Source organism: Pomacea canaliculata, linkage group LG5, assembly GCF_003073045.1.
Source record: "Pomacea canaliculata isolate SZHN2017 linkage group LG5, ASM307304v1, whole genome shotgun sequence".
NCBI classification, from domain to species: Eukaryota; Metazoa; Mollusca; class Gastropoda; order Architaenioglossa; family Ampullariidae; genus Pomacea; species Pomacea canaliculata.
In genome coordinates, this window is record NC_037594.1 from 2,297,387 (window position 1) to 2,313,577 (window position 16,191).

The following is a 16,191-nucleotide window of genomic DNA, read 5'->3' on the forward strand; positions in this document are numbered from 1 at the left end:
AAAAAAGTCACGCACAAAGTATTTTAGTGCCTGTGAATACCCTTCTGGCTGCTTCATTGTACCATCAACCTGTTGTGAACGTTGCTTTCCTTGAGGCTTTCATTGCTTTGTCAGTTGAGCTAGTTGCTACAATCCCATATTCTTAAATTGGGGAGTGCCTCTGTGGTATAAATAACTCAGTTTAGCAGTGTATGGCCTATTCAACCTTCAATGAAGACGAATGGAGAAGCAGAAAGTGCAATTTGGAACGAACGTTGCGTTGGCATTGGCATATGAACACTACAAGGATTGAGCAGTCACTGGTGTGGATTTTCCGTGTTAGGATGGGTTTTCTTTCTTGGATTGTATATAAAACTTCAGCCAATAGTTTATCTAAGAGGCAAAGATCTTTTATTTCCCACCTCATCTCCCCTGTATCTACCTCATGCACGCACAATATACATGTACATGCTTTTAACTATGTAGCGACAATCCCATTGGCATCAAAACACAAAATCACTGCTTACATGAAGAAAAATTCAAAGAATGGTGATAGTCATATCCTGCCATCTATGTTTATTTGTAAAGTGCCACAAATTAATTAAATCCACAGAAAAATTACTAAAAGATTTTTCCCCATTAGATTGAGCTCTTGCTGAAATGGCAGAAATTACATAGTATCTGCAACATGTACAAATGCTTTAAACAATGAAAATACCTTTACAACAATGTCTCAAGATACAATTTTATAATGTGGTTGAAAGACATCACGTTTTGCCAGAAAGGTGATGAATTTTTAAAATTCACAATGATTTGAGAAACTCTCTAGTTTCATGCAACCATGACACCAGATAACATCAAGGAGGGACTAGTAACCAATACAACCAGCAGATATAAATCAAGAGGTGAACTGATCAGGATTATTATCTAGGATAATAATAAACTGTTACTAATGTTAAGGGTGTATCCTTAAGAACCCAAACACTTTACATGCAAGTAAAAAGAATATTATGGAGAAGTGGGAAGATGTACTTGTCAAATTCCTTTTTTATATGTTGTACCTTATGCAAACAGTAAATGCTCAACATCCACCTGATAGCTGGAAGTTTCCATATCCAAAGGCAAAAAGCACCCTTGAGTTTGTACACCAAGAAGTTACAAAAGTCATGAGCACTGATTTCTGAATTGCGTTCAGCAAAGAAATTTACTTTGCAAGCAAACTGAAGCTGCAAAAGAAACATGACAACATAGCAAAGAAATTCAAAACTGAAAGCAACACACCATAATACAGAATCCTGAATGATGCTAACTGAACCACAGTCTTGAATAGCCTAAAAACAGATTCAGGGAAAGATGTCGTTGGTGTTCGTCCACATAAGTCAAGGATATAGCTCACACATATGCTGGTAAACAGTTACACTACAGAGAGAAAAAGTATTCCTTTTAATGGAAATAAATAATGTTTCAGCTTCAAACACACTAAAAGAAATAAATAAAGTTGTTCTTTGTGTAACATGATATGGTCCATGTTTTACCCAAAGTACATAGGTACCAATCTATTCCAATAAATGTGCAAACAGGTAAACAGGACTGAAACACACATTTCTGCCACAGTTCTAACTTAAGGAATGATAAGTCTCCACAACAGGCAATAAGAGAATAAATTTGTGCTGACACCCTCAATAAGACTCAAAAAAACTGCTAATTAGACAAAACAAACAACAGAACAAACATGGGATGGAAATGATCTCATCATAAGTACCTCAATCTCACTTCATTTCTTATCAAACATTTTTCATGGTGCCATTAAGGATAAAAAGTTATAAAGCACATATACTTGCTCATTAGCCTTCTTGACACAAGTATGGCTCAGAATTTTACTTAAATCAGCCCAAAGCACGACCCACGATAACAATTTTATGTAACAAATTTATCCATCATGGTGAAACAAAATAAAAATAAAATTTCAATAGTTGGAGTTGATGCAGAGGAGGTGAAACACCACTAAAGGGATAACAGCATGATTTTTGTTTTGTTTAGTTTTAATTAAACATCTGGAGATTTGCCTTTGTTGTTTTAGGCTACAGCCTTTAGTACTGAATGTCACAGTTTTGACTTCTTTTCATGACTAGATGAGCATCCATATCCAATAGTTTCTATTGCAAATAAAATAGGATTATTTGCTCAGGCCTTGCTAAATATAATCATGTAATAAACTTGTTTGTATTTGGAAAAAAACTTATTCTGTACACTTTTATATATGCTTTACTGGTCTCATAAACAAGGTTTGTATTTCCCAAGACTTGCATGGCTTATTCAAAAATATTCTAAAGCATTTACAGCAAATATAGGTTAGAAGATTATCTTAAGCATTTAAAAGTGCAAAAATAATACAGTATTGACATTTGAAGCAAAGTTTCAACTGTTTGTTGCATATAATCTACAAAAAATACAATTATATTTTGGTTTACCATTCATTTATTGCAGGAAATCTGTATCATCTCATTGTCTTGCACTATATGTACAGTGATGAATCAGCAAATTTAAAGGCCGACCTGAATCAAACATGAAATTTAGATTGAAAAAAAAAAAATGTTGCTAGGTCAATATGAATTTGTCATTAATTTGAAGCCAAATTTGGTGATTAGGGAGCTGTGCAGTGGTCACAAAAGGCACACTTGCACTGACTTTTAATGACAAAAGAAAAGAGATTTACCTATTTCAAAATAGTTATAAATTCAAGTTAGCCTTTAATTTGTGACTATGGTCTATGGCAATAAATGTCAGGTGTGAAGCAAGAGTTGGGGTTAGCTTGTAACTTGTAATTAAAGAAAATGCTAAAATATACCTGTATGTACATCCAAGATGCCAATTAACAGTCTTCTGATGTCTGTCTACAAACAATTAACAGCTTACCTAATGGCCTCAAGACCTTACCCAAGCATACCTATGAGCTACTCACACCTTACCACATCTCATTCTTCAGTCTGCTTGTGTTGCTCTCCTCTCTGTGCCATCAGCGAGAGAAATTCACCAGACACTCCTTTTCCTTTTCTGGTCCCGCTGTCTGGAATTCTTTTCAAACTGTATCTATATTTGAAGCCTCAAAACCGATCTCTTTAGGAAATATCTTGCATAATCAAAAGTACAGTTCTACCCACTCTTCAATTCTTCATCTATGTATTTTTTTCCCGTTGGTTTGGTTATGGTGTTATTTGTTTGCTGATGCCTATGTTTATTGTATGGTTGACTGTTGCTTCATTCATTGTCTTTCAGGTGAAGTGCATTTAGCCTGTATCCAAAAAGGGAAATGGATTTTACAAACTTAATTATTATCATGTTAGAATAAAACCATTCAACAAAATTGTTGAATTCCAATAACTTCAATGTTCAGTCACGAAAAACAGAACTTCTACAGAACATGCAGCTGACACCATAGGGACAACACTAGTTTATTTTAAGTGAATTCTTACTACACCTAATATATGCTTGTTTTGGTGTGAAGGTGACAAAAGAACTAGAGGCCTGTCAAAACAGTGGTCATTGCTTCAGTTAAATAATAGCAACATAGAGGGTGCAAGACCAAAAGGCTTGCTCATTCATTACACATATATTCAGCTTCATAATCTTGCTCTATGGCAAAGTTTTTTTGCTTGCCATAAGCTACAAAAACTTATTTTTGTAGTCTTATAATCACAGAAAAAACTCTGTCCATAAAACTGTCCTTATGTCATGCTTTGGTGTAATTTACAATGGCTTTTTAAGATTCTAATAATAATAGCACATATCACTTGGCTTAATAGTATTGTATACAAACTATTTAATCCAGCTGACTGTGATTTGGGTATTGCAGACCTATGTCCTATTGGGTATACTTAGCAGGAGATTGGAATAAATTAAAAGCCATAACTAAGATATCAACCAGAACTCATTGCCTAGGTTTAACAAACAAAAAAATAAAAACAAAAAACAAAAAAAAAGTCATTGTGCAATGTTTCACATCTGTATTCCTGCATACTCAAGTTTTAATCTTCTGACAAACTACCTGTTCTATCATTAACAGATTCCCACTTTCATATGTGAACAAGAAATCGTGGGAATCTCTGAGCTTATATCAGAACATTCATTACAGGAGAGAGGAAGTGCGGTAAGGTGCAACTGCTCCTGAACCATTTGTTCATCTGAAGATTTCTGCTGCTGTGGCCCATCAGAATCAATTTTGTTAACTTCCGCACCAGCCTTTGAAGCCACAGTCATGGAGTAATTGGGCATAGGCTTAAATGCAGATTTGGGCACAAAGCGCACCCAAGACATGCTACCTTGTGGTACCCAGGTAAATCCTAACTTCTGGCTGCTGGTAGCAATGAAGCTAGTGTCTTTGGTTGGGATTAGACCATATGCTGTCTTGCCTTTGGCAAGGAGCTTTCTGGTGAGGTCAGCTAGAACAATCTGGCCAAGATTGCGTCCTCTGTATTGAGGGTCTACATGCAGCATTGCCATTGCCCCGTTGAACTGCATGCCAATGTAGGCCACTAGATCTCCATCCTCATTAACTATGGCACTGGAATCAAAGCGTTGTGTGATCACTTGCATGTAAAGGTCCAGAGCAGGGTCAGGCCTATAATTCTTCCATCTTTCACACAAGGCTGCTGCATGTTTTGGCTCAAGTGTTGTGAGTGTTAAGCCTTCAGGCAGCCTGGAGAAAATAAACATAAGTTATGAAATAAAACAAATATCCTTAACAACAAAAACATTAGGTCACAAAAGAACTTTACAGAACAAATTTCCCAATTGCTTGCATTTATATCCATCTTTCTCTTTTTGGCGAAACTGTTCCTGAAATTATGATAAAAGAATTACAAGGTCAAATGAGTACATAAGAAAATCTGCAACTTCATAATTTCTCAAGCAGTATAAGCCTCATTTTAAAGAAACAATTCAGCACACAGGTTTTGGTGGAACTTTCTAGTTGAATGAAGTTTTTTAAGTTTAAATTAGTTAAGAAATCTTTCAAAATCTGGAAGATTGCAAGAGTGGATCCATGTAAAGTGCAAATGCAGAAGCCTTGAGGATAAATTAGTGAGATACAATACTTTTTCCATATGCAATTACTTAACCCAACAATGGTAAAATTAAAGAAAGTATCTGATTATTTCCCATGCTAAAAGTTGTTGTTGCTGTTTCTTTTAACTCACGGCGGTTGTTCTGGAAGTTCTTTCTTTGTCCATGCATACATGAACCTGTTTTCTAAAGATGACATTTGTCCCCCATGTTTACGAGACTGTTCCTGCAGTGTAGGCACTGTATCATAAGGCACACCTATAACAAGCAGTTCAATATGGGACATAGTTTTCTTGTAAGATAAAAGAGCGCTGAGAATCAAAATGGGTAGTGTTCTCTGAAATTTCACAAATGCAATGCAGTCACACACATATACATGCACACACAATGAAATCCATCCAGGTGTGTAGCAAATATGATGTAGTGATGAAGATTACACAAAACTTCATGCAGATAAATGGGCAAATATGAAAAGTGTCACCCTCTAGCCAGTTAGGGGAAGGGACATCACTCTCACCAAATACAACATTTAAGACACAGAAATACAGCTCTTTATAATGCCTTTCCCCACTCAACAAATCTGTCACCAAGCTTGAAGCAACATACCTGTAAAGACGGTTGGCTTTGTCCAGTTCACTACACATGGCCGTTGTATAAAGAATCTAAACGCTTTTACACTGCGAGTGTGGCAAATATAGTAGTGCCGGAAATAGGATGGCACCTGCAACAATCACACATAACAATAAACATTCACAAGAGGGGAGTTGAATAGTTCTGAAAGAATATAAGGGTTTTCCTCAAGTGGTTGTAGTAATGTGGGGAATAAAATGGGGATTTCCTGTACTATACAGCCTTTAAAGGGCCTTATTAACTGGCCTTTAAAAGAGAAAATAGATTAATAACCAGAATATTGTAGTAAATTTCATTTTTCCTTACTAATATGCAAAATAACTTTCCTCAAGCCAAAAAAATATTATTAAAGCATATTACATTAAAAATTCCAAGAGTCACCCATTATAAATACTTTTTCTGGCATTCTTTATATTCAGTGAGCAGAGTTCAGTCACTATTTGGACCTCCACCACACCACCCACCCCCAACAATAATTCGTCTCCTGACGCCATGATTTTGATGAAATGTGTAATATTTTGTGCCAAAGAAAATCTAGGCAAATGCATTGTGCTTTAACTTTGCTACACTATTGTAAAACATTTTCTCCCAAGAAATAAGAAAATTTTTACAGCAAGGTTTACTGCAGTGTGGCAGACAGTAGTTTTAGAGACCCAAGAAGTGATGGATTTGCATCAGCAAAAGTGTATTTTTGTGTGTAACAAGCAATTTTCCTTCCCAAAGCTATTTAAAACCTGTGCAGGACGCTGCAGTGTGTGTGATAACATGCAGATCAACAATCTATGGCTTTCTCTCTCTACTGACAGCTATCCCCTGCCACCACACCCAGCTTAGAGGAGTAAAATCTTAAACATGGCAGTAAAGCAACAGTTTACTATACTAACATACCCAAGAACTAAGATCTAAAGGTGGTATGGTTTAAAAGGACAACACCAGTCCACTATGCCAGGCAAGTGTTGGAAAAAAGAATATAAATTAGCACTTCTTCATCCTTTCTCCCAACACCCTCTAAGCCATGTGACTGCCTTTGGATAGTTTTAAACAAATTAAGCAGCACCACTTAAAAAGAATCATAAATCATATGCATAATACTGCAAATTTCGAAGTTCCCTATTGCCTGGGACATGCTGCCACTGAGCAGGTTAAAACTGTCAGCATGATCCATCATCTATTATTAAGCTTAAAGTGGCATGACAAAGTGCACGGATATTGACAAAATGCGATATGTGAAAGCAGCACCGGTTTTCACATTCCACCAGATCATATGAGTGTTTGCCGGATGACTACACACAAAAAAATAAATAAATAAATCTGGGTGTGTAAGACAAATAGTGTGGCGCGAAAGAGAGAGAAATGCATGTTCTGAGAATATTCTAGAGAGTGTCGTTTGAGTACAGCTATTTGCGAAATGGCCGTGCCTCTTTGATTATGATTTTAGTTCACAACTGCTACTCGATCTGTCGTCAAGATATGGCGGCCCACTAGCAATTCACTTAGGCTTCATGATTACAGTAACATGTCAACCGTCTTCCGCGTTGCTGCTTTCGATCGCAGCTTCAACAAGACTTTTCTTGGTGTGCCATTCAACAACTCCTATCGTGGTTCATGATTCGCTCGTCTTCCAGGTCGTTCTTTTTTACACTAGGAACTCGCGATTCAAGAATGATGCTAGTGGTAAAACGACACTGTTGGGCAACACACGCAGTTCTGCTTGATTGACATAAAGCAGACGACACTGGAGTCATGGCAGGTCGCGCGGTTGCACAGAACCACTATAATATATATACACCACCTTCATTATATAAAAACCTTATATGCTAATTGCACTATGTTGTCTGCTTGGCGTCATATTAGTGCTGTAAGAATTGGCAGGATAGATCAATATCACAAGCCGGAATCATATTTGTTCGCAAACCTGAAATGGCACTACTCCGTCAACAACGACGTGTTAGTGAGCAACGCATTCACGTCTGACCCATATAGCTAAGGTTACCTCCCCGTACTCCCTCCAGCCCTTCACCTCCCCATTGGTGTGCCCTCTCTTCTGTTTGTAAACCTACAGGTAATTCCAGCACCCGATTGACGTCAGCAGCTCCCAACCACCTAGCTCCGGTTGGTGGCAAGGTGAAACTAGTCTGGAAACTGGGGCAACTGGTGTATGCGTATACTTGGGTTTGATTTACATCATCATTTGTTTACATACACATGGGCCATTCCAGAAACAAAACGAGGCCCAACCTCTTCAAAAATCAGTCATTTCAGGAAAAATGGTATTTAAATAAAGTTGTTTTCTGAGATCAACATGAGAACAGACACATTTTCGCAAGTTGGCTTTTCTGCCACAACTCAAGATTTGCTTACCTCTGCAAAAGGCACCCTACAAACAAACAAAAAGCAAACTCACCGCTTCATCGGATTCTGGCCTCAACAAAATACAAGTCCACTCTGGCCACTGGTCAACGATGACTTCAAATCCTTTCAGCAACCCACTGAGGAAACTACACAGGATGTAGAACATCTGCAAACACAACAACGACGCTACTGTGAAAGTGCGATTTCCTGAGGGTGATAGTTACAATGATGTAGTGAGATACAGAACGACAGGTGAGAATCAGGAGCACTTATTAACAAAATCGCACCTGTTTACGTACACTACATTAAATCTTGTTTCATGTGCTCGTCTCTCTCTTCTCTTGCACCCATAAAGTACAGACTACCTAGCTACTGCTACCTAAAATCGGTTATAACAGATTAACATTTCTTTGTGATCATCTCGTGATTGCAATCAAATGTCTTTTGTTCCAAGCTGAAATCACCATGAATGTCGTGATAACATTTAAAGTTCAGTCAGTTCAAAAGTATTCCTAACAAATATCAGATATTATTGTCAAAGCAAAGCTTCTATATAAAGCGTCTCCGTGCATTTGATTATTCCTTTCTCTTCTTTTGAAGTAAAAGATGAAGACTGCCGTTTGGTACTTTTTTTTTTCCTGTGCTCAATATAAGACACTTATTAGGCATGTTTAAAGTGGTTCAAAAGGTAAGAACACAATAATCCGCTCCAAATGCTTACTTGCCTGAAAATTGTACATGTAAACAAACGGTTGACTAGGGTCATGTGAGGAAATGGGGCAAGCTATTTTTAACTTAATCGTTACTACATTCTCACACCTGCTTTCTCTCTATTTGCGCATATGTGCATTCTCCTAAATGCGTTGTGTGCACAAACGCACAAAGACATATGCCTGAAAGAAATGAATGATACTCTTTTCAAGTATACTTTTCAGCGTAACTGTCGGGTATTTGCCTTTATTTCCATCCTCTGATGCACGACAACGCAGCAGTCCTCACGTCACTCCCCTAAGATCCATACAGTGATGCCTGTCACATTGTTTTCAAGCCATAAATAGTCTGTTTTCGCACGCGTTTTGTGTGTGCGTGTTGTCTATCGCGAAACTATCCTTTGCTTGGAAAAAAGGTACGCAAATGAGCACAGTTATTACTGTTAAATAAAAGTTTGAGATATCATAGAAACAAAGCATTTTATTTCGTTTTTATTTTTTTTTCTTTCTAATACACAGCAAGGTTATATCAAGAAGTGTCGCTAGTGCAAAAATGCACCTGATTGACTTGTTTTGGGGTGAAAGTCGGGAAAGCCTTTCCATCGTCGCTTCTTTTACATTTTGTTTATTTTTAGCCCATATTAATTATAAAGAACAAGATCTCGAGTAGCTCTCTCGTCGTACGGTCACTCTTTAATCCACCTGTTAATGACTTTTCTTGACCCTTGCCCATTCTCTAAACTTTGCATAAAATTAACATCAACAATGATACAACGTTGACGGAACAAGTATTCTCATTCTACTGACCAGCTAATAATACCAGTCTATTCGATGCTCACGTACTGTTTGTTACCAGCTACTTGCGACATAGCCAACTGTTGCTCAACAAGTGCCCTCTTTCTCCCCCAAGACAAATGAATGCTTTCGTCCGAAAAATTTCGTGTACCAAGAAAATATTTTTGATAGCTGACAACTTGAATCTTGATCAGGTGAAGAATGTAATTATTGCCATCTAAACGGACTGCTCGCCAATTCATGGCATCTGAAAGTTCTGCTGCCATTTTTCAACTTCAGCTGGCAGCACTGAAGTCGTTTCGAGGTTCGCTTCTCTATGCCATTGATTTCCTCGACGCGGCGTTCGAGGTTAGCTAAAGCTCCACCGACCTACTAAGGGGTCGCGGGTTAGTGGGTTATGAATACATTTCAAGTCACAAATCTCTGAAAGCGGGTCGAGATGCACTAGTTGACTGGTCCGTGCTATCCCTTAGAATACGATGAGCCACGATCGGTGGGAGCACGGGAAAGGCGATTTTCATTGCTTTTATTGCAAAGTTTAAGTATTCTCCTTTCCAAAAAAAAAAATATTGGTTTCTTGGTCTAATGTTTACCTGAGAGCAGGAATAATAATAAAAAAAAGTCGTCCACGGTCGTCTTCACAGTCTTCAGTTATTAGCCAGTCTTTGGATTACTTATACTTTTATGTCGTGCTCAGAGAACAGGCTGTGTGTTGTTTTATAATTGGTTAAAGGCTTTTTTTTTTTTAAAAAAAAACCCTTCAAACATTAACAAAATCTAACCACAAAAAGAATTATATCGAATATCTTACTGTTGCTTTCTATGTGAAAAGTCTGTCATACTCAATAACCAACAAAACGATATGCACAAAAATATGTGTAATATGTACTATCACCTTTACGAAGATGGCAACGCCAATAGAAAGGAAAAAGATAATTATAATCATGTGCTGTGTACGACCTGTGCACGCAACACACTTGCACATTTGTGAACAGACGGGGTGGGAAAGAGCGCATTCGAATAATCAAAAACAATGGCAACCATTTTCAAGAAAAGGATGTAGGAAAACTAAACGGAATTAGTCGAAATTGACTTCTAAGAAGGAAGATAAACTAGGAAAATAAAAACAAAGATCATGGTTGGCTTCACACGCTGACCCGTGAGGAATGGCTTAGTGAATGATCGGTTAGTCACTGTCTCCACAATCGTCAGTAGTGGTCTGATTTGACCAAACTTTTCAGTCATTTAAAGAGGACAGAACACACTTGGTTAGGGACGCGCCATTCAACTTCTCGGTCACCTTGGCTTATCTACCTGACATTTCGAAGTTCGAGCCAACAGCGGATGAGAGAAAAACCGCTGGGAGAGGGAGTGGGGGACTGGTTCTGCAGAAACATGGAGGAAAATAGGGATCCTCTCATAGGCCAACCCTAATATAATAAAACATAAACAGGGTGGTATGCGAGACAAACAACAAACATCATACCAACTAATGCAAAACATTGCTGTTTGCATGGATTTCCATCTAGACAGGCTGAAACTAATTACCCGCTGCAATGTATATGGGATCCACGTCAAAAATACATAACTGGGTGTTGGGGTTGGTAAGGGAACTGAGATCGAACTTTTTTTTTAAATAGTGGTAGGGGAAGTAATAGTGATAGTATTTTCCCCGAAGAGGTATTTAAACACAGCTAGTAAAAGAAGATACTTTGTCTGCTAGTTAGAGAAATGACAAGGCTGCTCTGACCTAGAATCTTGCCACCACTTCACTGCCCAGTGACTGATAGCTGATCAGTAAGTGGCAAGGTGAATGGCGTCAAAAGAGGGCAGCTGCCCTATTTTATGCTACGCCTAATTCGAGAGTAATCAGTAAAACAGTTATTGTCACTTGACTATTTCACGTGTTACTTCAAAAAGTTTGCACTCTTTGAACTACAAACGCCACAGTCATCTAAGCCCTGTAGGCAAGTTCCTGGAGGCAAACTGCCAGTGCTGGATAAACATGAATGTAAAAGATCCTTTACTGCTGAAAGGAACATAAATCATGCCTTTCAAAGAGGACTGCCTCACTTCTGTCAAATCTGTAGCAGGGGGGAAAGTTTTGATGGCTTTCCTAACCAGAATACTCTTCCCGTCATGCTAACATTAGTCTCCATTTACAAATCTTTGGCAGCTGTTCAATCACGAATAGGACCAAAATAATGTACTCCAAGCACTGTATACTTCTGACCACCGATAAATTAAGACTTTCCACTCTTTATCATTAATATACTATATTTTCTCTTGTATATATAACATATCACCACTGTCTACAACGAGCTAATCTATAGTTTGTAAACAAATTACATTAAGACAGTAAACATGTCTATCATAATGGAAAAAAAGAATCACTTTGATTTTGTTTAATAACTGTTTTTCCTTTTTTTTCCCTGCATCGTACACACTGCACATGAATACAATGACTTAGCATGTTAAGTCCAAAGTACCAGTATATATACAATCGGAACAGACCTTGGGTTTTATTCACATCAGATGATATACTTATGTGTCGTTCACCGAATTAATTTTTGTATGATATTTTTTTTCTTGCACTTTACTGAAGGAGGCGTTGAATGGTGTGACAATGTCATGTATTTTTTCCTCGTATTTTAGTATACTAAAACTACTTCAAGATATGTGGTTGTGACCTGCACACATTAGATGTAACGAAGACAATATCTTATCTCGTTTGGGGTTTTTTAAGTCTCTGTTCAAGGGCAACATGAGAGTGGCCTGACATGTGGATAAAATCCCCGTGCGGCGGATGTGTGTCGGGTCTGTCACTCATGTGTATTTCCTGCCATCAACCCTCTGGCGCTGACGTAGGCCTCTAAAACACACATGCCATCTCCAACGGCTACAAATGCGTGGCCATACCACGCTCTAAATTATTTAACCGAACAAAGTGCCTTTCCTTTCTTCTGATGTTTACTGTCATTTACGTACATGTTGTCTTTCTCCAGATTACTAGGTCAAACAGTCAAACGGTCGCGATCTTCTTAATGTATTTTAACAAATGTCTCTACGATCCACTACACACCAAAGCACTGGTGACTCTTTGTGCATGCCAGAACTGACCCTTCATGCTATCCCAATATCTTTATTTCTACATCGACTCGACGATGTGATATTCTGCTGTACGCGAAAACCTATATATTCCTCTCCCTAAAAACCTCCTACAGATATTGCTTGTTATAGGAAGATGCGTGACTACTGTAATTAAGTATTTCTTTTTTGTTTTTGACTGTTAACACTTCATTATAGACATGCCTGTGAAAAAAACAAAAGAACTGGCATAATTCTGAGTTTGATTTGTAAATGTATGGAATTACTCTCACTGGAGTTTACCGTTTCACATCTGTCGTTGTCTACTCGCGAACAATAACAGAGCTGTCTAGACATACCACACGACTTTGCAGAACCCGCTACTCCTTCCATTCATGAAATCGTCCTTGCCCAAATAACTAGACTGCGTTTCTATTACATACTGCGTGTGTGTCAGAGCACTACCAGGAAATATCTAGGATGCCATTCTTGCCGGAGCTGCATTATTCCAAACATTTTATGTACATATTTGTTGGCCCTGCTACATCAGAGATATCAACTTCTATCCCCTTTTTAAAATAGGTACACACTCATATTCATGTTCACTATCACAGTAAGATTTTGCCAAGGTATGATGAAACTATACACTTCTATGTGACAGTGGGCACAAGGAAGAAAAATCATGCAAACAAGAAACAAGCAAATGTCAATTTTACCATATACTTAAGGTATATACTCTAGTGGTCCAACATATCTTGGGGATGAGAAACTCCCTTTTATCAAATCATAACTTCCTACATCCTAATGACTTATTTTGTATATTTCCATGTAACCAAGATACAACAACTGACATAAAAATACATTTATGAGTATTATTTAATATAAAATTGGATGCAAGTAAAAATCTATCAATAGTCGCATGACAACATAGTCTGGTTTAAAGAAACACCACTACCTGATTTTTCATTTTGTTACTATTGTCTATCATTTATTCATGAGCATGTGCACACACATACACAAACACACAACCCTGTCTCAATCATCATTTACTGATTCTCACATTGCCACAACTAAGAATGTTTAGCTTAAAATGTAAAAGGACACACAAAACAAGTGCACTGGGCATTTGAAGCTTATTGTAATATATATATATTAAACAATAATAATAATAAACATGTGATCGTGCTCATTAAGTAGCATGATATCAGTGTTTGAGACAAGGAGACTAAATATTAAACAATAACAATATTAAACATTTGATCACACTCATTAAGTAACATTCTCTCAGCATTTGAGACAAGGAAACATGGACATCATATAAAGGATGGAAGGAGAAACAACCATGCAGACAAGTAATAAAAGACAAACATAGAAGAGGGATTGGGAAACAAACAGGATGGTAACTATCATAAATCTGCAGAAAAAGATGAGAAGGTAGACTAGTCAATAGACTGTAATCACAAATATCGACAGCTAATCAACAGGCAAAAAAAAGTGAAAGAAAGGGTTAGATAGATATATGTTTATGACTGCCAGTTAAGTCTTAAAAATAGGAAGACAAACTGAATATGGAAGAAAGCAAGGTTAAAAAAAGGCTGATTTTGCCTATAGCATGGTAATGCTTTACACTGTCCCAGCAATATTTCGGTGAAGGTGAGTCAAAATAGGTACTTATTTGGAAGTGGGGCTGAGGAGAAGAATTCTATGAACCTCTTCATGGAAAACAGGGTTATTTCCTTCATGGTAAAAATTCTAGTACAACTTAAAAAAGGGCTCATGATGCCAAAATAGTTTTTTTTTAAAAATTGGAAAATGGTGCTACAATTAAGATTAGGCATTGGAATAAAGATAAGATTTAGTGTCTGGGTTAGAGGATCTTGTCAATATTAGGGTGATACCATGAAGTCTCTAAGAACATAACAATGTATTGTAGCTCTCCTATATAAACTAGAATTTAAAAAAAGCACATGGGGCATTTTATTTGTCCATATATGAACAGAGTTTTGATGTTCTTCCTTCTAGAACTATATATAGCAGAGCAGGCAAATGTAATCACATAGAACAAAGCATAAAAGCATCTACAACAATAGGCAAACCATGATATAATGAATAATGGAAAGATTAATAGAGAAACTGACATTAAGCTGGTGTAAATTGTCCCTTACCTTTGCTGATCCTGGCAGATCATGCTGAAGCTCATCTTTCAACTGTACAACTTCGTCCAAAGTAAGCACTTTGAAAATCATTTCGATTATTCAGATGTGTGCTCTTGTGTTCAAGACTGTTTTTTAAATGTTGATAGTAAACAATGACATTTCCTTCTGTGCAGCCTGTGAATCTTCTGATTATAGTCAAATCTTCTTTGAAATAAGCGTTTCTACAATACCTCCTTCTAGGCTGTCTGTAATGTTTTGAAAGAGAAAATAAAAAATAATTTATACTTATCTGACGATGAATATCGATGTACTCTGACTACGTGACGTATAGAAGGATCGATATAAATTCCAACAGATACTGAAACACTTCACGGCTACGTGACTGCAGGCTTTATGAAGTATCACTGATTTGCCGAAGACCTAATCGCACTTAAATTGTGATACCCCAGATCACTGGAAGAGCATTCTCGTGATCGTGCAACACTCGTGTGATGACATCGAAGCTGGTCTTTACAACACTTATGGTTGACGAAGTGAACTCAGTTTAAATAGAAGCAGACGACACGCAGAAGACAAGTCGACTAGTCATGGACACTGGGCGACTGGGCAAGTCGATTGTCGTTCATCCACCAGTCACAGTGTCGTTTTACTTCTTGTTACTCTCTTTCCTCATATACTCTTGCTTTTGTTTACATGGCAAGAAATAAACAGCCACGGAGTATTCACGTCTCACGCTTGGCGATCTACTTTTTGTGTGTTTGTGATCCAGTCTAGGTGAAGGTTAGCCGGCACGTCACGTGGGCAGCAGTTGGCCTACCGGCACGTGACCTTCCCTTGATGACGTCAATGAAGGTCGTTTTCTTCTCTTTTTTTTAAAAAAAGAAAAAAAGGGGGAAAACTCATCTTTTACCGTCGTCATCCATCATTCAACATAATGAACACAGTAACATTTACACAGCATCTTCTACTGATTCCAATAATAATGTCACGTGCAGATTTTTATATCATTTTTTTCGGGGTGTGGGGGACTAAATTAGGTGGGGGGGGGGACTAAATTAGGCAAAGCAGACGACATCACGCAAACTGTAGCGGTGCTGGAAAGCACAAAGTTGCACGAGAGAAAGGGGATTGGTGTTTTACGCCGAGCCAGTAACTACGGCGATATCACGGCTAGGCAGACAGCCCAGTGAACAGATGCAGAGAAGAAAAGCGCGTGACCGAGACGAGAACTGAAACCATGACAGCCAACATTCACTGTCATGGTGACAGGCACTAACCGTTGCGCCACCGGGCACTTCTACCTGATTATGTAGAATGAATAAAGCTGTGTTTTACACCGTCCTAGCAATATTTCGGTGAAGGTGAGTCGAAATAGGTGCTTGTAAAATCAATGTTGTGCACATATACACTAGAGATGTAAA

The 16,191-nt window shown here is 37.8% G+C and overlaps 1 protein-coding gene across 1 annotated transcript; it reads right to left on the reverse strand.

Annotated features, from left to right (window-relative positions):
- Positions 1-529: 529 nt before the first annotated feature.
- On the reverse strand, positions 530-15,604 carry LOC112564039 (glycine N-acyltransferase-like). Its single transcript, XM_025238604.1, has 5 exons — positions 14,780-15,604; positions 8,075-8,188; positions 5,647-5,761; positions 5,175-5,298; positions 530-4,675 (listed from the first exon to the last, which is right to left on the reverse strand). Exons 1-5 carry the CDS (start codon positions 14,858-14,860, stop codon positions 4,036-4,038), a joined length of 1,074 nt encoding a protein of 357 aa, XP_025094389.1. The 5' UTR covers positions 14,861-15,604; the 3' UTR covers positions 530-4,035.
- Between the last annotated feature and the right edge of the window lie 587 nt (positions 15,605-16,191).